At 33.1% G+C, this 27,546-nt stretch overlaps 1 protein-coding gene across 3 annotated transcripts in view; it reads right to left on the bottom strand.

Annotated features, from left to right (window-relative positions):
* The window catches only part of CPED1 (cadherin like and PC-esterase domain containing 1), a 263,041-nt gene that overhangs the window by 117,025 nt on the left and 118,470 nt on the right, over nucleotides 1-27,546 (bottom strand). For 2 of the 3 annotated variants that reach the window (XM_069462606.1, XM_069462605.1), the window contains exons 7-15: nucleotides 21,809-21,951; nucleotides 20,903-20,975; nucleotides 19,535-19,702; nucleotides 18,695-18,799; nucleotides 17,005-17,174; nucleotides 13,431-13,501; nucleotides 11,405-11,455; nucleotides 6,791-6,977; nucleotides 5,641-5,809 (exon numbers count right to left, since the gene is read on the bottom strand). In XM_069462606.1, coding sequence (XP_069318707.1) covers nucleotides 5,641-5,809; nucleotides 6,791-6,977; nucleotides 11,405-11,455; nucleotides 13,431-13,501; nucleotides 17,005-17,174; nucleotides 18,695-18,799; nucleotides 19,535-19,702; nucleotides 20,903-20,975; nucleotides 21,809-21,951 — 1,137 coding nt within the window. The remainder of the gene's footprint in view (nucleotides 1-5,640; nucleotides 5,810-6,790; nucleotides 6,978-11,404; nucleotides 11,456-13,430; nucleotides 13,502-17,004; nucleotides 17,175-18,694; nucleotides 18,800-19,534; nucleotides 19,703-20,902; nucleotides 20,976-21,808; nucleotides 21,952-27,546) is intronic. The other variant, XM_069462603.1, reaches the window with a different exon arrangement.

Here is a 27,546-nt window from a genome sequence, read left to right as displayed (position 1 = left end):
AAAAAAATCACCTATGCTCAAGGTTGTGGTAAATGTTAAATAAAACAAGAAGGTAAAATGCTTAACATAATGCGTGGCACATAATAAAAGTTCTGTACTTGTCACATTACTACTACTATTACCACTGCTGTTGCTGTTGGGGCTATTGTATTCCCCTACCGCACATAGCATATTTGTAAGAACAAAGGGCATAGTCGGCACTTAGTAACCAGTTACTGGCTGAGAGCATTTCACTACAGCACAGATTATATTGTTGAAAAAATAAGTCACATTCCCCTGGTAAATTGAAGTAGGCAAGGTAACTAATAACCACTAAAATGAGTATTTAATTGATATTACAACTTTGGACATTAACAGTTTTAATTAAATAATTATTGATAGATGCCCTTCTGTTCTCTGATTATGGATATTTCATAAGATATTAGGCAACTATTACTTGAACTGTTTTATAACAGTTCTCTGTGCTGTTGGAAGAGTACAAAAAGTAAATGAGAGAATTACGAAGCATTTCCAAATGCTATTACTGGAACCATTCACACATCATTTAATATCTTAGCATCTAGATGGCTAATTAATTTTTTAAAAGAAAGCAGCAAGTGCCAATTTTAAATGTGTAGCTAAATGCCAGACAAATCTTTTTTAGAAAATACAATTTTCTCTTTCCTTGTTATTTTCCCTGTGTGAATTATAATCCATTTAAAAATGAAAGCTGTTTCTAACACATAGATCCATGAAGCATAGTCTCCTAAGTTTAAGCTATGTGACCTTTCTGTAGCCTTTTATTTATGGCTCTATTCTGGCAAAACACTTTGGGGGTAAAATGTATACAAGACCATAGATCATCTATACAGATCAATTTCTGTGGATGTTACATTGTTATCCATGTCAAAAAAAATTTGATTTGAAAATGGATAGTAAAAGAAATATTTCCCTATATGTAATCTAATTTCCTTAGAACATAAATATATTTTATTAATTCCTAAACATGACATATACAGCCACAATAATATTTTATTACTTTCTAAATCTTTCTTCCTAACAGCAAAACATTATACTACTTATGGGTAAATCAAAATGAAATAACAATCTGACCGTGTTATATGATGTTTTTATGTTTCATTAAGAATCATGTTTTCTATAATTGAATGCATATTTCTGATCATAATAATTATATTGGACAGATAAGATGGCAGATTAATGAGTAGAATAAAGAGCTGTCAGAATAGTATCACTGTCTATAAAAACTGTTAAAATTATAGGGATGAAAAAAGATAAGAATCGTTCTCCAACACACAACACTTAAAGATTACTTCTAAATCATTCACACTTCTAGTAAACATATAGGACAGTAGAAAAGCAGAAACTCATATTTGTCTAAATTAGTGGTTCTCAACCAGGGTTGACTTTGTCCCTCAGGGGACATTTGGCAATATCTGGTGACATTTTTGATTGTCACATCTTGGGAAGGGGGTTCACTATAGGAATATAGTGGACAGAGGCCAGGAGTGCTGTTAAACATCCCACAATGCACAGAATAACTTCCCAGAACAAAGAATTATCCAGCTCCAAATATCAGTAGTGCTGAGGTTGAGACACCTTGTCCTCAATCTGGTTATTTTATACCAGTTATGTAAATTAGCTCTTTCTCTTTCACTGGTAAAAACTAAACTAAGAGTTGCCTCTGTGGCAACCATATGCAAATTCCAATTAACAAGAGAATAATTGGAATATAGGCATCAAATAAACTCAAATAGTTCATTATGGCTAAGTAGGTACTTAACAATGTTTGATAGTATAAATGACACAAAATGTCTATTAAAAATTAATTAAATGATCTTATTATTTACCAAAATGTCATAGTAATTGATTTTCTAATTGACTGGTATGCTTTATCTTTGCTTTCTCTTCCCTGTAAGTCTTTTGGTGAAAAGGTAAAAAGGATAGTTGATTCCCAGAAGGTAAGAGAATGGGGGAGGGATAAATTAGGGGCTTGTTTAATCTTAAATTGGATTTTCCTTCTTTGGTTGTTTGAAGTTGGGTGGCCTTTTATGTTTGATGGCTATGGTCTGAATGTTCCCCAAAATTCATGTGTTGAAACTTAATCCCCATTGTGGTGGTATGAAGAGGTGGAGCCTTTTAGGACATAATTAAATCACGAGGGTCCCACTCTTATGTATGCATTAGTGCCTTATAAAAATGCTAGAGGGAACCAGCTTAGATTCTTTTGTTGCTCTTCAGGTCTTCCCCAAGCATTTTTCCCTTTTGTCCTTTTTGCCCCTTCCACCATGTGGGGTTGCAGCAAGAAGGCCCTCACCCAACACCAAACGCTGGCACATTAATTTCAGACTTCCCAGCCTCCAGAACTGTAAGAAATATGTTTCTGCTCCTCATGAATTACTCAGTGTTAGATATTTTGTTATGGCAGTACAAATGGACTAAGACAATGTTTATTTAAAATTTAATAATGGAGTCCATTAGACCAAAATCTACTTTGAAATGTAAGGAGAAATTGTAATTATCCCCTCACCTTAACTAATAAATGAAATATAAGTAAAGTTTAATTAATTTCCTTTTAGGTTCACATGTATAGGCTTTGGGGATTCAAATAGAACAGCCCATCATTTAATTTGCAATAATTGGAGTCCAGACTTCAGCCCTAAGAGTATATTAGTAATAAGGGCACTATAGTTGTTGACAGAAAAGAAAAATCAGTTTGGAAAACTGAAAGTTTTTAAGTCTCATGATGTATATCTGTCTAGCTACCAACCTAATTTAGAGATCTCAAATACTTGAAAATTGATAGGAGATTAGAAATTTTATCCTTCACTCTTTCTTTGTATTATAACCTTTGTCATGGTATCAGCTTGCAGTGATACCTAAAGACCCTAATGAGATTACACTTAAAAGAGAAGTAAGAGAAAGGTCTCTGGATCAGAATTTTAAGTGGAGTTTATGGGGAGAAAATCCTACCTTTACTGTTGACTTTTCCCAGTTCATGAGGCCGCTCATACCTAGTTAAGTGTCTAAAGCAATCTACATTATTCATGGCACATTTATCTGTTCCCTCATTTGACACTTTCTAAAAAGTACTAGTGCTTATTAAACACTTTCCATGTTATAAAATACAGTACTTATTGTGGGACCACACATAAACTTTAAATTAAGACCTTCTGGAAAGGATTCTCACAAATGACTAACATACTTTTCTACATTCATCTGTAGGATTCAGCCCACAAGAATTTTCTAATATTTTTCTTGATATTATAGTAACAAATTTCTAATATAATATATTCTCTAAGGTAATTACATGATAATTAACTTATTTCTGATCAATATACTATTGGAGAAGACAAGCATGTCATGGAAGATAACAGTAGATACTTTCCCACTAATGCTTTTCTCTTACTTTGTAAAGGTATAATTTATATATAGTATAAATAATTTTTATATATGCAAATATATGTGCATATTTTATATATTACATAATTTATATACAGTATTGCACAAATCTTAAGTGCACAGTTAATTAAATTTTTATATCTCTATACATCTGGTTTTATACATAACCACCATCCAGATAAAGATGTAGAACATCTGCCCAAAAAGTTTCCTCATGCTTTCCTTTAAAGTTACCAGCACCTTCTAGCCAACCACTATTTTGATTTCTATCATCATAGATTAGTTTTGCCTGTTCTTCAACTTCATATGAATGAAATACAGTATGTCTTTATGTGTCTTGCTTGTTTTTATCAATATAAGGTTTTGAAGATTCTTCCATGTTTGTCTGTATCAGTAATTTATTTATTTTCAAATGTCTCATTAGTATTGGATTTTTCTCCTTTCTTTTTGAATTTCTTTAAGATTTTAGCTACTAGGAATAAAACCGGTATGAAGACTTTTTCTATGTGTCTTTTTGATGGACAGACATATGCTTCATTTTTCTTGGGTGTATAGCCAGAAAAATATATATACATTTAGCTTTAGTGGATATTGCCAAAGTTCTCCAAAGTGTCAAATACTTCACATTTCCACCAGCAATGCATGAACAAAAAATTGCTCCAACAAAAAAGGTGAGAACATTTAGTTTGGAAATAATTATATACACACAAACTACACACATACACAAAAACACAGGTCCTTCTAGGTTTTTGTTTATTTTTTCAAACATTTTTCCTGTGCTCTATTTTTTGTTTTCCAGTTCAGGAAAAGACTGAGACATAGCAATCCAAATAAAGCAAATCGAAAAGTGGAAAATTGAGAGGAACATATTGTGAAGCCTTCTCCATAGTCTAGACCAGTGTTTCCTCAACTGCATTCCACAAAAGAAATATTAATAGCTATTCTATTAAAACAGCCTGAAATAAGTTTGAAAATGTAGCACACTATATATTCACAACAATAAAAAGGAATCACCATTTAAATTAGTATATTAGAGGTTCAGAGAAGTCCTACAGTAAAGAAATCTTCCTAATTTTGTTAACTCACTGCTTCCTAAACCTATTTGACCGTGGAACCTATTCTATTCTTTTTTTTAAGTATACTCTAATATATTTTAGAATTATTTTTTTTTTGTTTTGCTTTGAACCAATCTTTAGACCAATGTGAAATTCTCTGTGATTTAGTGGTAATTCACAAATTAGAGAGATGTGTTTCCTTGAAAAATAATCTTAAGGATGGGTATGCTTATGAAATAGTTTTAAGGTCTTGGGAATAGATGAGATAGTAGTGATGGTGGTGGGCTGGCCATTAAATTTATAAAATTTAATACCGTTTCTGGCCATTAAATTTATAAAAATATGATGTTCATACTACCCATCAAAGCCCAGCTAGCTATACGTCTCTTTTACGAACTCTCTGTGCTTCAAAGCTCCCAGTAGCATATAATTTGACATGACATATTTGCAGGTATATTTTGTGAGATTAGTAGATATATAGTAAGAATACCAATTACTACTTCCCTGGAATCACCTATAATGAGGGTATACGATGTGAGGAAATGTGAAGGTTATACATACAATCCTTAAGAAGGGAAAAAACAGGGAGAACCACCAGACAAGACAAAGTCTCAAGGTACCATTCACCTTTCTCCAAAATCAACAAGGCAACAAAATGGTATGTGTTGCTCACAAGAGAAACTGCAGCCTTGCAGAAAGATTAAGGTATGAAAAGCAAATGACAAATGTATCTATCCCAAACCAATTTAGTTTCATTTATCCAGTACCTTCTGTAAAATAGTTTCATAAATTTTCTTTTCATTCCTTAAAATAAATTCCACTAAATCTAGTTTAAGATTTCAAAAGTAGATCCAGGGACAAATCCAAGAAAAACAGCACAATTTAAAGGGGAAATGTGAAACCGATTTCACAACTAAGTGTGAGTACCCAGACATTTTTTCAAATATTAACCACAATAAATCCACTGAATACAATGAGTGCAGGGAGGAGCCACTATACTAAAAAGAAAACCGCTCACAATGAGGTGCCTTAGATACCTGGCTGGGACACTTGCTCCTTTGAAATGAGACCACACTTTAGATTTGAAAGCACATAATTTCTTGTAATAATTTTCATTTGGCATTTTTCACCTGGGTTAACAGATCATTCCCAATTCAACACAAGTGCAAATATAAATGCCACTTACCTGCACAAAACCGCATGCTGTGAAGTCCTCAAACAAGGGCAGACTTGGGCGGTCTTCTCTGTAGATGGTGAGTTTGTAAGTGATCAGGGTCTCACTCTGTCCTGGAGATTCATCCACCACAAATATTGAGATTTTGTTCATCCCTAAGCCAAGAGGGTAGTTGGCAAAGCTAGAAAGAGAAAGAGAGAGAATGAATAGGGGAAATTTATGGCCCAAACTGATTCATAACATCAATATTCACTAAATATCTACTATTTGCATAAAAAACAAGTTCTGTATAATTTCATAAGAAACCTAAAATATGGAAAAAAATTAAACCTCTGTTTCACAGTACTTTGCTATGCCAAGAGTCATCTTGCAGAGCAAGTCATGTCCTGTATTAACTACAGGGAAAGAAACTATTATTTATTAATCACCTATTGTCCAGGTTATATATTATCTCACTTAATACAGTAACTATGATAGTTCCTATTTTAAATATAGAGACTATGGCATAGAATTGGTAAACAAATTGCCCAAAATCATATACAAGAGTCAGGGTTGGAACCCAGGTTGGTCTGACTTGACTCCCCTTTTCTTTCTACTAGACTCTGTTGGCTCCTGGGAGGCCAAGAGTATTTCCTTCCCTACAGCATGGAACCATGAGTATTTTCTTTGCTATGGAAATGGCATGTTCAAAATTCTGTTCAAAATTCCAAACAAAAGAGTTGGTTACTTTCAAAAGAATCAACAGAAAAAAATCCCAGTGAGATTAGGAAAGTTAATTGTACTACATCCACAAATTGTCTCCAACATGTTTAAGCAATCAACTTTTGAGTACTTTGAAACTTTACCTCTTCAATAATCTAAAAATATGAAGACAACAAAAAGCAAAATTTTTCCTTGATGGGTGCTCTCAATTATTTGAGAACAAGATTCTCTCTTGTTACAACATTGTTACAAAGATCAGTTACTAAGATTGCTAATAGATCAGTAAAGCACCAGTGTGTTCAATTAAACCACATAACATCTGAGAAGGGGAAATTTCACACACTGGCAATTTCTCAATTGATCTCATGAATCCACTTTTCTGAACCACTTTCAAAGTTTGCATCAAATGTCTGTTTCTCCGTATGCTGTCTCAACGCAGCTCCAGTCAGCGTCCCCATACCTTGGCCCAGCCTGCTCATACAGGTGCACCTTGCACTGACACTTAGAAGTCTCCACTCCAATTGTCACTGTTACCACATCAAATGGGACTTCGGCATAATAATCTTTGATCTGCAAATTAAACTCAGGATTTAGCTCCAAATTCGGATGTGTGAAGATCTGCTTAATATGACATGGTGTGTTTTTATCTGTTAAAAAAATAAACACAAAAATAATGACAAAAGGCAACTGTGCAATGGATAAGTATTTTTAAATCATATATGATTAACGTGTTTTTTGTTTCTAATTCCTTTGAACAACTTCAGTGATCACTGCTGACTGTCCATCCAGCAACCTGGTCATAGTTGGTTTGTGGCTTCAGCTAGATTTTCGATTTGTCAAATTTTGTAACATTTGCCTTATAGAACAGCTGTTGACTTTAGTTGGTGTTATATACATGGAATTTTTTTGCTCAGCCCTTGAAAGTTTAAAGGCACAGGGAAAAATGCCTCGCCTGTGGATTGAAAACATTTTCATGATATTTACTGCATAGATCCAGCAACTGTGTAAGTGGGGATGATGGCTCTGTGGGGTGGTAGCAGAGGAAACTAGTAGGAGAGGAGGAAAATCGCTCAGTGGGAAGTGTCATTAAACTGCCATTTGATTGATATATCTTATAGGCAGTAGGGTGGGGCAAAGAATGCAAACGCCAGTATTATACAAAACACTCAGATACAAAAACAACACAAGGGCATCGTGAAACCCTTCCCTTCCCAGGCTTCCTCAACCTAGAAATATACCACAATGTGTAAGAAGGAAATACTATATTCTGCTCAATCCTGTTATAGAATCTAGAATATTACATTGATTCTAAGGCATTAAAAAATCTTTCCCTTTGGTAGCCCAATATTTATGGCTGCATCTTTGTGAGAAAAAAGAAAAAGAGCTTTAGTACATACACCAGCCACTGTAAAATTATATTCAATGTTAATGTTTAGAATAAACAAATTAACCAAATCTTGACAAAATGTTTTCCAAAGAAATATCCACAAGCATTTTGTACCATCAATACCTTTCAATAATCAACAAAATCTCAACAAAGAAAACATAGAAAATTCTGTAGAAATCAGTAAAATGAAAATATCCTTGCATTGCCTTTGCATAAAATGTTCAGTGAGGTCTAATAACATAGCAACAACAAGGATAATCCAGAATTCACCACAGGAAGCTCTAAAACTGAGCTTAGAGAAAGGAGATTATTCTACTAACTGTTGTCTCTTCCTCTACTTTTATACAGCTATAATAATGATTTTTCTGAAATCAAATCTGATCATTTGTCTTTGGTTTTTTAGTGGTTTCTCATCCCTTTCAGAGCCAAGTCCAAGTTCCTGGCAGAGCAGACAGAGCATTTCACAAGCCTTTTCTTGTCTTGCTCTCCAGTTGCATCTCCCATTATGTTCTGAACTTTGTACCTCAGTAGGACCAAAATTTTTGTATTTCTTTGATGAAAATGGAGATGCACCACCAAATCCATGGCAATGGAAATTACCAAACACATTGGTACTTTATTCTAGTTCTGAGGACTAGGTCTCAGTATAGCTCTCATCATGCACTAAAACAATTAAAATGAAAACAAATACATATATACTTCTGACCCACACTCTATGGCTTTCTCAGGCTATGGAAGGAAAAAAGTCATTCAGGTATAAATTAAGAATAATAATACAATTATATTGTAATTTTATTTTAGGGAAAACTCTTTAAAAAAAAAACTATCAATTTAGTTAAATAGCTCGGTGAATTAGGTAAACTATCTGGTTGATTAATTTTACTTGTTACTTGACATAAAGGTCAACCAAAGATTTTATCTGGTTGATACATGTAGGTGGATTGCATCTACAATTTCAATGATTATACAAGCTCCTGAAATTTTCTTACAATAAAAAAGAAACAATAAAAGAACAAGGGCAGAAATTGTCTCATCAAAACTCATCCTGAAGAGGACCATAGTTTTCAATTCAAATTCAACCACTTATTAACAAAACAATCATTTTTTCATCCAAGTTTTTTTGCAACAATTTCTATGTTCAAGGCACTGAGATAAGCCCAGTAAAACCAGGATATTATTAGTTATGAGATTTGATTCAAATAGATGCTGCAAAACCAAGATAATGCTAAACAAACTGGAGTTGGTCTATGAACTGTGTTTGGAGAGGACCATTGCCCAGGCACAGAGGCAATGTAAATACTTGAACTATACTTTTATGCTCAGAACTAGCTAAATGAATAGAAACATGGTAGAACATTTTTCAAAATAAAACATACAAGATGTACGTTAATTTAATAGGATATAGTTTTAATAAAGGCTCACTGAGAGTTAATTTCCCTGCAGTTTACACTTTCACTTACTTAATAGTCATTACTTTCAGTGGGGCTTGCCCCCATCCTAAACTGAAACTCAGCCCTAGATGAGATGAAATAAATGTGCAATCATTTTCTTAAGCAAGATTGTAGCAAGTGCTTATTTTTGGTTTCATCAGAAACTCTCCACCTCTGGCTTGAGCACTCTATCCTAAACCCCTATTTGAAAGCTGATTTAGTTCTGACATCATCTTCAGCTGAATCACCAGTGTTGCTGCCTACGAACACCTGGTGTTTCCTTGGCGTCCTTCCCAACCCAGTCCCAACTTGTCTCAAGCCAGCTCACCTTAGATCTACGGAGAACCAGCGTGACATATGGTGGCAGCAGGCTGCTTAACCTATTTGGCAAGTATATATGGGAACGCTGTTTGAAGTGCTGGTTGCTTTTAATGGATTTCTTTTAACCGCAGAATTTTATTGCCCTCTTGAGGGATAATCATAACTCATATTAAACATGAGAACAGCCTAGACTCTTAAAGATAATCCCACCCGTTCTGAGACATCATCAAGTTATTTTTTTAAATCTTATATCATATCATAAAAGTAGGAAACTAATTATGAAGCTCCAGGTAGGACTAGTTTTTGTCAACATAAAAACATGAACAAAGTTGAAGGGCTTATCTAAGATGTTCATATCGTCTACACCATGTTACCTGAGAACTGGAAAATGAGATCATCTAATGCAATCTTTTCATTTTCCAAATGAGAGAATAGAAGCCCACAGAGGTGAAGTGGCTTTCCTGATGCTGCATCTAGCCCAGGACCAGGCACAAAGTAGACCCTCAATAAATATTCATACTACTTTTGCTCTTACTTTTCTCTCTCGTCCTTTTCCCACCATACTCCAGGCAACCGTCTCCTGGAAGAATAGAGTAGCACATGTTTTTCTAGGGGTGGGAAATTAGGCGGTGAGTGTGGGGGGGGAAGGGCATAAGTAACACCTGTTATCTTTTCCCAGTTAGTAATACTGTATTTAAAATGCTATTTTCTTTAATTGGATGTATTTGTTAATTCTATTAAACTATATTATTATATAACTTTTCGGTCTACCATGATTTTAACGATAATGTTTAAACATCATGAATGAATTAGATTGCATTTTAGAAAATGTTTAAACATCATGAATGAATTAAATTGCATTTTAGAAGATACAAATTAGATTTTATTAAATTAGAAGACTTCCATTTTATGGAAGTCATTTTATACATTTTATTTTTTCAGCTTTAATATTTTACTGGAATTGATTTATTTGTGAAAACCTAAATTTTCTAAGTACATGTTTTAGCACCAAATATAGGCATATATATTTTTAAAAGTACACATTGTCAAAAAAACAAACTTGCTATATAGAACTCTTATTTTTCTATGATATTTTATAGTATATTATGAAAATTCAAGAGCTTTGAACAAAGAATCTGAAGATTCAGCTTCACGATTCAGTTCAGGAATTTAATAGCCTTGTGACCTCGGAAAAGTCAGACCCTGTAGAATGATGTATTTGCAAGACCTTTTTGACTGGAATAAAGAAACTTATTTAAAGTTTATATATTTAGAATGTACATATATTTCCTTATTATACCTTGGTAAAAAAATCATGAATTTTAAGAAAATAAATTGAAAATTGGCTTAAAAACTCTCACCTGTTATAAAGAAAATTCTGCTCAAGTACTATTCATTATAGCAATGATCTGGTAGGGAAAAAAATCACTGCAGGGTGGTGACACCCCTAAAAATCAATACATAATGAGTGCGATACGCACTGTCTGGGGGATGGACACGCTTGAAGCTCTCACACGGGGGGATGGGGGGGCAAGGGCAATATACGTAACCTAAACTTATGTACCCCCATTATATGCTAAAATAATAATTAAAAAAAAAGATCAATGTAGAAAGCTGATGATCCAAGCTCTTTCACTTGAGGGGCCTCCAAGGCAATGAATCAGAATGCCTGGATCCCCTCAAAGTGAGTTTGGAAGTTGCTGGCCTTAAACAAATAAGAATAACATTTCATGTTCAAAAACAGGAAATTAAAATGTTCTTCTCATGCAAAAAGTGATAGATATTGACTCAATCAGAAATCCAATAATTTCTGAAAATTTACTAAAACAAATTAGCAGCCTGAAGATACCCAAATATAATAAAATGATGATTTTTTTTTTCAAAGCAGGGCTGTACCTGTTAATTACACTGCTGAAACACTTGAATCTCAACTCACCATTACTGCAATGTATTTCTTTATTTTCATTCACAATTTGTGGAACTGCAGCTAAAAATGAAATGTAAATTTAAAATAAAAACTATTAATCAAAATTTTTACATACATAGTTATGTCAAATATGAGATAATTTAATAAAACACATTTTATTACTTAACTTTTATTACACCAGTAAACACTTCTAAGTGAAACTGAAAACTACAATAAAACAAAATAAATTACTTGATTCAAAGCTCAGGAGAATGATTATTTCAAATTCAAATTTAGTAGATCTGAATTTCCAAGTTTCCCAGGTGTTGCTGTTGCTGCTGGATATTGGGGGGCCACACACTAAGAACCACGGTATTGTACTAAATCCTGATTTGTGATAGGAAAACTCTGATCTTTTTAAAAAAATTATAGACATACAAGTGGGTACTTCTTTTCATTTTTTTCTTCTCAGAATGAGAAACATTTTTTATTCTTATGATGAAAAGATATTCTTTAGAAGGGAAAAAATGAGAAATAGAGATAAACTAAAGAGGGAAAATCAAAATCACCATTAATTTTCCTTGAGCTTCATGTTGCAGTAACCAATTGCTATGTTTATATCATAAACATCTTTCATGTCATAAATATTTTTCTTAGTCAACACTTATATGCACATATGGAAGTAAAACTCAAGGGAAATCAAGCAGATGGGAGGAAGGAGGAGAGGATGGGTAAATTCACACCTAACGGGTACAATGCACACTAACTGGGTGACGGGCACAGTTGTAACTTTGACTCAAACTGTACAAAAGCAAATTATGTAACCAAAACGTGTGTATCCCTGTAATATTCTGAAATAAAAAAATAAAAATTAAAATTAATATTTTTTCCATGATATAGGAATGGCTTTATAGCATTTTATTGGATGGCTATAGCTTAATATGTGTTCAGTCCACTTTTATTGCAATAGCAGTAGTTTCTAATTTTTCATTTATTAATAACTTATGTAATTAAATTTTTGTATAAATTCTTAATTATTTTCTTAAAATGAATATCTAGAAGTGAAATTTCTGGCCTATAAAAATAGCTTTAAAGCTTTTCTAATATATTGTTAAATGGTCCCTTAATAAAGGTTGTTTTAATTTATATAATCACCAGTACTACGAGAATACTCATTTCCTTACCCTCTCCCCAATTCTACTATCTCTTTTTAAAGTTTTACTTTGTTTTTAATTGACACATAATAACTATATATATTTATAGAGTACAATGTGATGTTTTGATGCATATATACTTTGTGTAATGATCAAATCTGAGTAATTAGCATAGCTATCACCTCAAACATTTATTGTTTCTTTGTGGTGAGATCATCCCAAATCCTCTTGTTAACGATAGTCACCCTACTGTGTAATAGAACACCAGAATTTATTCCTCCTATCTAACTATAACCAATCTCTACCGCTCCCCTCCCGCCCCACCCCCCACTCTGCCCATCCTCTAGCAACCACTATTCTACTCTCTGTGAGTATAGAACACTAGTAACCACTCTCTACTTCTATGAGAGCAACTTTTTTTTTAGTTTCCACATGAATGAGATCATGCAGTATTTGTCTTTCTGTGTCTGGCTTATTTCACTTAACAAAATATCCTCCAGGTTTATCCATATTGTTGCAAATGATAGGATTTCATTCTTTTCATGGCTGAATAGTATTCCATTGTGTATATAGTACATTTTCTTTATCCTTTCATCCATTGATGGACACTTAGGTTGATGTCTTGGCTATTGTGTGTAGTGCTTCAGTTAATGTGGGAGTACATATATCTCCTTGACATACAAATTTCATATTCTTTGGATATATATCCAGTAGTGGGATTGCTGGATCCCCAAGCTCTACTATCTCTGAGAAGAAAAATCTTTCCAAATTTGAGGGAATATAGCATTTCTTTGTTTAATTTTCATTTGTGGTTGCTAATGAAGATAGACATTTTATGTATAATTATTTGGCCAGGCAATATTTATTTTTATGTTGAAATAAGTAGGAATATATCCTTTTACCTTTTTTATTTCCTATTGCGTCAAATGGCACTTGTGGTTTTTCAATGTTCTCATCCTCTGTGAAAGAATTCCTGCAAATGCAATGCCAAATGACTCTGGATTAATGAAATGAACAAAATACATGGAAATTACCTCTAACACACTATCTTTTCTTCTGTATGGGCACAGTTCTTTTGATAAACACAAAGAAACACTTTCTGCATTTCATTTCTCAAAAATGGCAATCTATCCTCAAATGAAGTGGCTGGAAATCTCATCATCTCTAATCAGTAGAAGCATATTTGAAGAAAACCAGGTCAAAAAGTCACTCTTCAGTCCAAAACTGAAGAATCTTGGATAGCCTGGGTCCAATAGATGTGATTCAAGAACACACATTCTCATTGGAATCTGGCTAAAGTTACATAAATTTTGTAGTAAGAAGCTTGGAAACTCTGAACACAGCCTGGGAAGAAAATATATTTAAATTGAAGAAATATACATGTACTACAATGACAATGACCTATGTTTTGCCAAGGCTTCCATCCTTGAACTCTGATTAACAGTAGTGAATGGTAAGGATTAGTTATATTCTGGTGTTCACCTCATTTTCTCTGTTGTATAACTAACTGAATGCTTGGCCAGATTACCCTTTAAATCCTTAAATTTGGGTCCAAAATAATCTAAATTGCAGACAGAAAAATTCCTGGTCCTGATGATGAAGAACACCAGGCATGATGGCCTGGAAGCCCCTGGCACGACTTTCCTGTGCTGGTGCGAGTCTTCATTTTCGCCCCAGCAAAATGGTGATAACCATACTTGCCTTACTTCACAGGGATGCTATGAGAATTATTAATAAATACATTTTTCTTTGTTAAATAACATTTTATAAATATTTATTGTCCCAGGTATTATGCTGGGCACTATAATAGAGAAGAGATGAAAAAGGCATATTTGATTCCTTCAAAATATAAACATTAGGAAATTAAGAAGAAGCAAGGAATTAAAAATATTGTCAATGTTGGAAGGTGTGACTATTTTACTGAAGTTTTATATTTAAAAGTCTTTATTTCAGATGAATCTTGTCAAAAATACAACCCCAAAATGTACAGAAACTGAATTTTGGAAACCTTGCTATCTTAACGGGATGAGAAACTTTGTATGTTAAGGCATCCTGCAGTGATTTCCTGCGTCCTTTTGTGAATAAATTGTTTCAAATCCAGGTGGATTTTCATGGAAAGCAGTCCCTTTGAGCAAAGTACACACACAAGTTTATTTTCAGTAAAATACAAATTAGCACATGGTACACAAACATTGATTTTAAGATTTTCATTCTGTTCAGATTTACACGAATTCCATTGAGATCTCTGGATTTTGAACCTCAGGACACACACATGACTGTTACCTACTACTGTCGTGCTTTCCGGACTTTCTCCTTCCTCACTTTGTTGCTATTACTACAAGCAGATGATCTTTATTTAAAAGGAAAGATGAAGTCATCGAACCCCATGGGTAGTGGAGGTAAGTAACATCGACGTTTTCTATAGAAAAGACCGGAGGTGACTACTGTGAAGACAAGGGCAGTGCTGACCTCCCTGTCTGCATGATGTACCGGAAGAAAGCACTAAACCATGATGAAAAGGCCCAGGGTTCTCGCCCCAATTCTATTTCTATTAATTGTGCAACTTAAGCAAAGGACTCGCCTTCTTAGCACCTCAGTTTCCTCATCTGGAAAATGTATACAATATGCACCTTTCTTGAAATATGGCATGAATGATAATTAAATGTACTCACTGGTAAACTTAAAGAAATTAGAAGTATTTTTACTTGAAATAAAAGTGAAAATTAGCAATATACTAATTGCTTTTTGACAAGCACCTACAGTTTACTTGTCTCAGTGTTCAGTTAGATCTGTGAAACTCATCTTGCTTTTCCTATAAAGAAAAAATATCATCCCCGCTATAGAAGGTGAAGTGATCTCTGAATGGTACAGAAACATGTAAAGGAAAATATACTGATATTTATTACCTACCTGAGCTACAGCATGCCAGACACCATGCAGCATATGGATGCTATTTTGTGTAATCCTCCTGAAATAATACGTGGTAGGTAGTCTAATCTATATTTTACAGATAAGGAAACTGAGTCTCAGAGGAGTCAAAACCTTGTCTTAATAAACTCTAAAGTTAGGATTTTTTTAACCCAAGTCTGTATGTTTCAAAAAAGTCCTGACTCTTTCTAACTCTACTCAACACTGACTGTTACCAGATTTTCCTATGGGAAGGGAATTCAATCTTCTAAATTTAAGATCAGTGGATGGCTTAACCTGACAACATATGTGGAGCTTGAGAAAACCTTGCTGGGGAACAAACTTTCCAAAGCTTGAATATCTCAAGGGAACTTCCTCAAAGATAAAAACAATACTTAAATGGGCTCCTTGGGAAATCAAATCTGCTCTTCGGCTATCTATAATAATGAATGAGATAATCTGAGATTATTTGAATGAGTGCAAAGTACTAACAAAGTGGCTTCGAGCTACATTATTTAACATTTAATTTTCAAACAAATAAACAAACAAACAAACAAACAAAATCTTCTGCCAGGTCTACTACTTCCAGGTAGTGAGGAACTAAGGCTAACTTCATAAAGTTGTGGCAATCAAACTGAGTTCTGATCCTGGGAGATGTCCTAAGAATTCTTCAAATATATGTATATTTTTTAATTATACAAAGAGTTTCTTACAGGACTGTTTTCACTGTCTCCTGAGGCAGAAGGAAGTGAAGTAAAAGTTGATAGAACTGAAGCCACCTGAGGAAGCCTGGGAGAGACATGAATGATTATGGCAGAACCATTTAGCCTTTCATCTCCATGGGTGATCTAGGTTTGCCTCTGTTTTGCTGGCAGTAGAAAAGTCAAATACTCCCTTAATTCTATCCATATAAAAGAGAAGCAGACAAAACCATAGGTGCTGGCCCTTTTCACCAACTACTAGAGACATTAGTGTTTCACCTGTCCCAGTTCCCTCCCATTCCCTCCTCCTGCCTCTGGTTAGCATGGAGGTGGAGACGGGAAACTTTTATCCCAGCCAACATTTCCCTCTTACGAAGAAGATTCTGCCTTCTTTAAAAAAAGAAAAAAATATTTACCTTCTAAAATAAAAAAGAAAATTGCAACAAAGACAGATGTATATATATTTGTATAGTTTTTGCCCAGAATAAAGAAACTTTATTGGGCTTCCACTCTGACCGATGGTTCATAAAACAAATATCACCTAATTCTTTCTATTAGATACTCTGAAAAATTCAAGGGTATATATCATAAATTGAAAAGAGACTGAAACTTTTAATTTTAAACATTACTTTATAATGGAGTCAAGTCTTGTTGGTTTGAAAAACTGTTGGATATATTTTTGTTACAGTGCTTAAGACCACTAGAATCATTATGGTTTCAATGCTTTAAAGACATTCATTTTCCGGAGCATGAAAATTTGGACACATTTCTTTTTGTTGTTTTCTTTAATGTAGGCAAAGCCTTTTGAAATCAATCTTTAGACGAGAGATTTTTTGGATTGAGCAATTCAAATTTGTGGCTATCTTACCATTCCAGTGGATGTAGCTGTGCCTTTTTATTCATGAGTTGAAATTGTTCAAATATATTTAAAAGAGACCAGTATTGGGTCAAGACTGAGCCAGGTTTTCCCATAGGATTTGCCATATCATAAAATTCATGCACCAAAGATTGAATCCCAGGAGTAGCAGATGGGAAGAGCTGAGAAGGAATATTCAAATGCAGGATATCAGCATAAGTTATGGAAAATAAATTAAAATGTAGTATTACTAAGAAAGGTTTTATACTTAGTCAAATATTTTAAAAATCAGATATTTATTAAAATACATATTGGTCAGTACCATAATTTAATTTTATGTGCAGTTGTCAAGGTAAATGCCACTTTTTATAAGAAAATATGTTGATGATCATATTTTCAAATGAGGTAAGTTTTCTTTTCTTTCAATAGAAATTGATTTCTCCTTCATGCTACAGATACCTGAAAACAGCTGAATAACACAGTGAATCAGGCAGCAGGAAGAAGAAAAATCCTCTTGGGCTACAAGAGTATTATATCAGGGTGAGAAATATTAATCTCACATACACGAAAATCTGTGGCCATCCTCCTTCTACTCTGAGAGTCAAGAAGCTGGGGTTTTGCCTTTTTTCTGCAAAATAATTCTTTCGTTCTTCCTCAAATTGTGCTGACAGATGTCCTTGACATTCATGATATCTTAAGTTACAAATTACTAAAGGATGAAGCCAGGCTTGACTAACTTTCTATAGTATTGAGCCAAACTGTTGAGACAGTGAAACCTACTATTAAATATACTTAAATTCATTAAAGTGATTATGTGTCAATTAAATTTTCTTTGGGGAAATAGCTTACTTTGAACCCTTCAAAAAATATGGAGTCAAATTATAAAAGCAAGTGTCAAACATTCATTAATTAACTTAGTAAATTGGCTAAAGTTATATAAGTAGCATCTGTTATATAAAAACAGATTTTTTAAAAGTTAATGCTTGAGACAAATATGAGGTAAATAATAAATTATTAATGGACATTAAAACATGGTATTTTGAAAAGACATTTCCTGTGAGGAAAACTTAGGCGGAAAAATAAATTCATTATAGCCTATATAAATAGCAGAATTGTAAAGAAAGAAAGTACTGAGCATGCACATTCATATGCAATAAATTATCTTTTCATATTAACCAATAAATTAACAGAACCCAAGAAAATACATGGAGAAGAAAACAAATGCCTTCTTTCAAGGTTGCAATCAGTAAAAATTACATTTTCTTTCTTTGAAGTCTGCTACAGAGTTATAACTAATTACGATTTAGGTAGTTTTCTAAAATATTATTATATTCAATTTTTTTTGATTTTCCACAAACAAAAAGGGTATATAGAAAGCAAAAATAAATTTTGATTGCATATAAATGTTCCAAATCTCAAAGCAAAACTTCTTTAGAAAAATGTTGACATTTTCCCCTTGAGAATTTTCAAATCCTGCCAGCTATTCTTTCACCTTTAATGAGTCATGTATTGTTTGCAAACTCTTAAAGCGTACAGATCTTGCTCATCTTACTATCACATCTCTGAAAAGAGGAAAGAAGCTTACAAAGATTTCTATTTGTAAAAGAAATAGCTTCGTCTAGTTTGAAGTCAAAAGCAGATAGCTTATGGCCAATCTATAACCTCAGTAATAAAGAGGAATCAAATGTCACTTTTGTTTTACCAGTTGGAATTGTCCCAGACTCCCAAGTTCCTTTATGAAAGTGAAAATTGAGTTGATTTCCTCTAAAGACAGACATTGATTTAGTTCCTTTTGATCATTTTCACCCTATATTAGGGGGAAAAAAAACTTGAACAATTGTTAAAAAGTCAAATTATGTTCAGCCCAATTGCCTCCCACCTCATAAACCAAATCAAATTTTGAACTCTAAACAGCTGAGCTAATTAATGCCAAATAATACATAGCAACTTCAACTTGTCACAGTGCTATCTGAATATAAGAAAACTTCATATTTGATAAGGAGGACCTGGATGAAATAGCTCATTGGTGCTTTGGGAGTGAGGTTTGGGAGATGCTAGCATGCAATAAAAATTAACCAATGCTACTCTGAAGCCCTACACCCTATTCATCAATATCTACCCACACATGTTAACAGATGTGGATGCTTTAAAAAATAATGTCATAACTCAAGTTTCCTGGTGTCAATTTGAAGCAGTCACTGCCCTTCTAGACTGCCTCCAAAGAGTCTTAATATTCTTTTTAAAGTAATCTAGAATATATGATATGTATTATTCATAATATCCACAAATATTCTTTATGAAATCATGAACTGTTTTACTTCATTTTCAACTCATAATTTCATCATAATCAGTCACTCACAAACTTAGTTGATGTAAAAATAATATTGGTCCTCAGGTCAGAAAAAAATTAAGAAATGTAATATAACAGATACCAATTAATTTCAAATGAATTATCAAGTTACTTAATTGAACAATAAGGAAAATGGTAACTTTTAAAGAATGACTTGAAAAAATATTTGCCAGTACACAAATAAGCACTTACCTTAAACACATCTGATCTATAAAATCTCTGAAATATCTCAGAAAACCCAGAAAGCGATAATTCATTAGAGAAGAGAAAATTGAAAGTATCTTTTAACAGGAATTCTTCTGTATTTTGGTCCTCAAAATCCATATTATCATTATCTTGAAAATTTAAATGTTCATGTACCTTTGAAAGAGTAAAAGCAAGCAAATATTTTTCATTGACTTACTTTTAATACAGTGGAATTACTTCTAAGACATGATTTATTTCCTGTTGGATTGTAGATCAGAACTGACATCTAGTGGCCTTTTTGGAGGTCAACAGTTTTATAAATATGAGTAATGTTCTTCAAAAATACAAGTTAAAGATATAATTCTTTAATATATAGTATTAAAAAAACTAATGTATTATAAAGCCATATTAGCTTATCTTGATACCTTTTATGGTTGAAGAATTTCATGGAAGATAATACATAACATTTTTGTTGAACAATAAATTGAAAAAAATCATAATACAATTAGATATGTGTACAAAATAATGACTATTAAAATATGTCAATTCATAAAATTTCAAAATTTTACGGCTAAATATTGGAACTATTCAACCAAATGTCTGAGCCACATATAATATAAGTGGTTTACCTGTATAATTGTTTGAAAATAAGTAGATGCCATAGGAAATTGAATTCTTGTGATACATCATTTTATTTTGTTCCTCTTCCCTTCTTCCCACTGATATATCAAGGCACAGTTTTCTATAGACTAATTAAATCAATTTTTTTCTTATCTTTTTGCCACTAAGGGCTATTTTAGAAAAAAAAAAAATCTTGAGGGAGACGATTTAAGTGGTGTATTTAATTAGAGAGGAAGGAAAAGAATCAGAGCATACAAGAAACCCTCTTCAATTTATACATATTTATACTAGAAAAAACAAAAATTCAAAATTACCATGCTTTTTAAATTAAAATATAGACCAATTTTAAACTAAATGCTTGTGTATAAAGAATAAAAATTACCTTTTTTATAATACCATGAGAATACACTGAATAATCTGTTATTTTCTATTATCTACATGTCTGCTTTTCTCCATTAACACATAAGTGGCTTTATACCACATTTATTTCATAAACAGTGCTGGAATCATAGAAAAATTCATATGTGTTTTACAGGGACATATAGTGGGAATTGGAACTCATAGATTCTCCACATTCTAGATAATTCCCTGAACCACACTGAATGTAAGTCTATGGTGACTTTGATGCAGTTGCTATTTATTGATTGGTTACTATGAATGAAAACAACACACACACACACACACACACACACACACACACCCTTCACCAAATGGTAGAAGGTTATACCATTCATGAGTCCTTTGTATACTGACCTGGAGCACTACAGGGTACCTGAAACTGCCATAACCAATGTCAAAAGTTAAAAGTTGAAAACATAATCTGCATCTAAAATAAAAACATAAAATAACATAAAATTATATTCTCTTTGCTACATTGACTCCATTATTTGGTATCATATTAATAATTACTATAGTTAAATTTCAATATCTCTGCTAATTAAAAAGAGCAGTGGCTTGGATAATCTAAAATTACATGGAATTAATTCTTGACTTTTGATCCTGTTTTATTCCTTACAGAAAATAAAATGTCCCTAAGAATTCATAACACATTAATCCAAATGATGAAGTTATTCCATGAAAACCTTAATGTGGAGAAGAAAACTCTCCTAGTCCTACATGCTGGGCACTTAGTAACATACAAAGTAAAGTTTAAATTGAGGCGCCCCCCCCCCTTTTTACATATTAGATTTAATATTTCCATAGGATAAAGTCAATAAATTATAATCAAGTAAACTGAGATATGGGGATAGGAGTTACTCAATTTTCTTAATAAAGATCTTTGTTTCCTTCTTTGCATTACAAAATCAGTGGGATATTTGACAACAAAATATATTATTCATAAATTCATTAAGTCAAATTACACCTAGTCAATGCTAAGTATATGTAATAAAAATAGCTGAGCTTGAACAAAAAGCTGCAATCTAAAAATTACTTTTAAAAACTTGTGCTTTATTTCTTGTGACTATGTAGATACTAACAACTCTGTAACATGTTCTGAAGTTTTAAGATCTATAAATTAGGTCACATATGTTTAGAAGTTCATCTTTGTATACTGACATAAAATTTTCCAAGTACCACCTACTTGTGATAATTAGAATATATTTTGACCAACAATTTTCAGAAGATAGGTTTTTCTTTTCAATTAAAATTTGTTTTTACCTATTGAAGGTCTTTGGTCCCAGAGTAGATGTTTCACTGAATATTTCAGCTGCAAGCAAGAGTTTGCTAATTGCTTCCTTCATATTATCAAAAGCCTGAAGAGATGAACTGGCCCTCAGGAATGTCTCAAAAAATGTCTGCAGCTGTGAACAAAGAGAAGGATTCATATGTTGAAACAACAGTCTCAATTTATTTATCTATCATTTCCAAGGTGACCAATTTGAAGGATTCCTTTAGGCTATCTCTCCTTGTCACACTCAAAAAAACTCTTTCAACAGGAAAGTTTGATAATTTCAGGATATATACTAAAAGAGAAAGGTTTAAATATCTTGTCATTTAAATTACTTTAGAAGTGCTTACTCCACTTTATTTTTCTCATTTTGTGGCATCCAATCACGGAAAGTGCAGTGGAACTATAACAAGGCTTGTGACCAGAACTCTCAAGTTTAATTTGTGGCTCTGCTAAGTACGTGAACTTGGACTTGCCTCACTCCTACAAATCTTTGTGTCCTTCCCTTTAAATTGTGTTAATAACTACCAACGAGAGAGCTGTAAAAGCCAAATTAGAAGAAAATATATTTGAAAGCCACCATAAAGTATGAAATTCAAATGTTAGTTTTTTGTTATTACCAATTTTATTTACATAGTAGAACAAAAATAACTGTATCAAAGTTGTTCTTCATTGCATTACTCTATGGAAGATCTAGCCAACTGCTAACATTTTAATTTAAGATTTCATGTGGATAGAGAGGGTGGCGCAGAATTACAAAAGAGGGCATGAAGGCTCAGATGTTTTCTTAGAAATACTATAGTTAGTATCACAAATAGCTATTTTTATTTGCTTAAATATTAAAACAACACAACAAAACTATCTCTTGAGAATGCTTGGCATCAAAGTGCAAGTCAATATTTTTGAAAAGTATAAAACACATCTCATATTGATTCATAGACTTTCTCTGTATAAACATATTCTTTCAAAGTTGAAGAACAGAAAATGTTTTTTGAGAAAACATGCAGCAGGTATTCTAGTAATGTTTTTGGAAAAACAGACTAAATCTATCTGGACTGCGTAAGATTGCAAAGTGAAAAACTTTAGTTGCTATGATAACGTAGGACAAATATTGGCACAAATCACCTGAGGAAAATGGTAAATATATCTTTAAAATTCATAAGCAGAATTCCCCCAAGATAAACAAATACTGCCTTCATAAATTTTTACCAGCTGAAAACCAGAAACCTAATGAGATTACACATTAAGACCCTAAGAACACATCATTAGGCAACCGGGATGTTTTTCCATTTTACTAAGGAAAATAAATGTAATAATTATATGATTAAAAGAAAACAAATTAATGCTAACATTAAAGATGTTAATACCCTTGAGTTGAAATAAAGTAACATTATGTTTTTCCAAGTGAACTTAACTCATCATATTTCACTTAGTTCACCATGTTATGTAGAAAGGGTTATTCATGACATTATTGCATTTTCCCATTTTAATGTTACCTGAATATCACAGAGGTTAAGTTTAATAATATATGAAAATTGGAAATGTTTGTGTAGCATATAAGGTATATAAGATTGATTACCAGATTATATTCTTCATAAGGAAGAATAATTAGCAAATTAATGCCTTAGGGTTATATTTATTCTTCTAATGTGGAAATGATTATTTCTTAATTTCTGACTGTAACAGTGAGTATTTATTATGGAGTGTCATTCAATTCAACTTTCAGTGAGAATTCTACCATGTAGAAAGTACTGTGCTCTGTGCTTTGGGTGGCAAGGTGAATAGCACAGTGCTAGGTGTGTATATTCTCCTATTTAATCAAAGCAATACCTCTATGAAGTGGGAGAATGTAAGTAAGGCACGTTACAGCTTAGCACATCAGTACTCAGTATATGTTAGTTTCTTTTATTCCTTTTATTTTTTACTAACTCAAACAAGACAAGTCCTGGAAACATAAACTTCTCTAAAAAAATTAAGTCTTTTAAAAAAATTCAAAACAAACAAAAACAAGACCACAGCCATGTAAAGGAGATTTCAGTTAAAGTGGTTGTCCAATCCAGACTCTCATAATGCAATGCATATTTTTCATACCAACCAAGGAAGAACATTTTAAAAATATATAAGCTTTCGATAGAAATGTTTTAAAAAGAGAGAATAAAGAGGTATGAAGGTTGAATGGTCCTCTCCCGGGGTATGCCTCCCAACAAAAATAAAAAGGCAGAACTGAAGAACTCAAATAATTGGTTTTTCTCTCATTTCCCCTAAAAACTGAGACTGCTGAGAGAAGGTCTAACATCAACCCAACAATCATGAAAACAAGGGAATTAGAATATAACTGCCTTTATAACTGGAAGTGTGAAGAGAAGAGAGAGAAAATGGCACTCAAAAAAACAAAACAAAACAAAAAAAGCTACATCTCTTATTTTTGTATTAGTTCTGTTGCCAGTTTTTGTCTACATATGCATTCCTTTCTCTTTTACTGCAGGCATTTCAATTTATTTAAACCCTTCCATTCTAAGGAAGTTCTAAATGAATGTGTTTCCTTCTATTTGATTTATTTAGTATAGTGGCAAGCAAACTGTATATGCCAGAAGTGAAAATAGAATCATACAAGTGTTTAATATGTATTTTTCAAAAATTAACCATTCTTAATGTCTCCCAAAGAGGGCACAATATTTCTGTCAGTTATTGTAACTAATTCACTTAGACTAAGTGGAAGACTTCTTTGAGCATGTAGTTATATTGCAATTTATCACCGTAATTGTATTTCCTTGGTCAAATTACTTGAGTTCTGTGTGTCTCAGTGTGCTCAGATGTAGAATGACAGAACTGTGCTTGACAATTTCATCAGACAACATCAAAGCTGAAATTATTTGACCTTAATTCCATTCAAATGCACCAGAACCTGAGAAATTTCACCCAGGAGCTTTCTTCACTCAAGCACAAACACCTGAAGGAGCACCTTCACCTTTGCGGCTAAGTTAAAACAATCAAGCCATGAACTCAAATATCAAGGAGACTTCTCCCTCTCCACATCAGCACTTCTAATCAATGGTTTTGAGTTCAGTAAATATGAGAATATAAATTCCCAAGGAAATTAGTGCTTTGGCAGTGAGATAAAAATGAGTGAAAGAACATCTTAAAACTTTTAACGTGACATGAAACTATTTTATGAACTATAAATTTTCCTCCTTTGGTATAAAAATGAAATACAAATCTATGCAAAATAAATTATATAGAATATGACATTGTAAGATGATGGTTGTAAAACCAGGCAGCTAAAACATCACCAGGTGTTTGTACTTTTGTAAAATGCAAGCAATAACTAGTAAGGTACTTACATTTTTGCAACATTGATCCATTCAAGCAACTTGTTGAGATACAAATAGGTGGAACAAAATTATTAATTGAAAAAGGAAGGATAAGGTGAACCGAGGATGAATTTAAAAGTATTTACAGAAAAACTTAAATTACAACTTTGATGTCTTAAAATACTTCCAAGGTGCCCTTATTATCCACCTCATTTCCCTCCCTTGTATCTAACAACTCCTCCATGCTATGTTCTGGGTTCCACCTCATTATTTCTCTCTGTCCTCCCATAAGACCTTGGGCGAATTGCTCTCAATGTCAATACATGGCATTCCTTCTGTGTTAAACTTGCTGATCTTCTTGTCTGTTCTTATCTCTAGACTGTGAGATATTTAAGGTCAGGAACTGTCCCGTTTTATCTTTGGGGTTCTAGTGCCTAAGGCAGAGTAGGTATTCAGTAAATGCTGTTGAATAAAAAAGCCTAACTATCATATTACAGAAACCACAGACACCTTGATAAGAGAATTAGTTTCCTGTAGCTTCTGGATACATAACTTTCCTCTTTAGGATAGCATATTTATCTCTTCCTTCCATCTTGTGAGAGACGGAAAATATACATTTTTTCTGGTGACTTATAATAAAACTTTTGAAAAACAGAAGCTTATAGCTGACAGAATTTTTAAGACAAGAAAATTCTGAGATAAGAAAAATTTAACAGAACAAAGGATGAAAGATTAATCAATATTAGTGGGTTTTTTTTTTAAGTGATGCTCTTGACTAACTGGGAAACTACAGCAGAATACTAATACTTCAATATTTTGAACTTTGGATAGTGTTTCATAGCATTGTACCTTACCAAAGTTTACCAGGATTTCACTCAATGTCATTGTGTGAGACAGACATTTTTACCTTATCAGATTGAAGAAGGTTGATAAAGTCATTTTGCACCAACAATCATATAAAAAGATGCTCAATAACACTAATTATTAGGGAAAGGCAAATTAAAACTACAGTGAGATATCACCTCACACCCATTAGCATGGTTAGTACCAAAAACAGAACAAAACAAAACAGAAAATAGCAGGAGTTGGCAAGGATATGAAGAGACTGGAATCCTTGTGCTCTGTTGGTGGGAAAGTAAAATGGTGCAGCCCCTTGGAAAACAGTGTGATGGTTCCTCAAAAAATTAAAAACAGAATTACCGTATGATCCAGCAATCCCACTTCTGGGTATACAGCCTAAAGAATTGAAACCAGGGTCTCAAAGGGATATTGGCACACTCATGTTCATAGCAGCACTATCTGCAATAGCAGAAAGGTAGAAGCAATCCAGGGGTACATCAATGGAGAAGGGCTAAACAAAATGTGCTATATACATACAATGACTATCATTCAGCCTTAAAAAGGAAGGAAATTCTGACACATGCTACAACATGGACGACCCTTGAGTACATTATGCTAAGTATAATAATCTAGTGGCAAAGATACTGTATGATTCCACTTATATGAGGTATCTAGAGTAGTCAAATGCATAGAAACAGAAAGTAGAAAAGTGGTTGTCAGGGGTTGGGGACGGGGAAATGGAGAGTTTTGTTTAATGGGTATACAATTTCAGTTGTGCAAAAAGTTCTGGAGGTTGGTTGCACAACAGTGTGAATATACTTAATGCTATTAAACTGTACACTTAAAAATGGTTAAAATGGAAAATTTTATGTTATGTGTATATTATCACAATTAAAATTTTTTAAAAAATCATTTTGCAGTTTTCACAACCGCATCTCCTCCAACAAACATGTTTAATTACTTGCTAATTATGAATCACCAAAGTCCTAAAGAGCCTTTCTTTTTAATGTTCGCAGGTCTATTTTTTTTTCTTTTTTAAATTTTAATAGATTTAACAGGTAACGCTGAATTCTGTTACATGTACATATTGTATAGTGGTGAAGTCAGGGCTTTTAGTGGACCCATCACTGGTATTTCGTACCCTATAGGTAATTTTTCATCCCTCACCCCATCTCACCCTCCCCTCTTTTTGAGCCTCCAATGTCTATTATACCACTCTGTGTGTCCTTGTGGAGCCCTAAGGAGCACTTCTTTAATAGTTGGAAATTTCACAAAACAAAACAAAAAATAACCCCTCCCTTGCTCCATTTCTCCGCTCCTGCAAATAATGAAAATATTCTCTATCTCCTCTTGATCTCTGTTTTATCCTTGAATGCTCTTTTATCCTTGAACTTTTTGTTTATTTGCTTAGGATGAGAAATATCACACAGCAAGCTTAAATGCTGATAAGAGTGATTCAGCAGAGAGGACAAATTAATGGTAGAACACAAAGTCTAGAGAATGATCATTTCAGGTTCTAGACAATACTTAAAAGGTAGAATCACATAAGAGCTCAGAGTCAACTTTATTGGTGGGTA

This window comes from Eulemur rufifrons, chromosome 29, assembly GCF_041146395.1.
Source record: "Eulemur rufifrons isolate Redbay chromosome 29, OSU_ERuf_1, whole genome shotgun sequence".
Lineage (NCBI taxonomy): Eukaryota > Metazoa > Chordata > Mammalia > Primates > Lemuridae > Eulemur > Eulemur rufifrons.
This window is presented reverse-complemented; position numbering and strand designations above follow the sequence as displayed.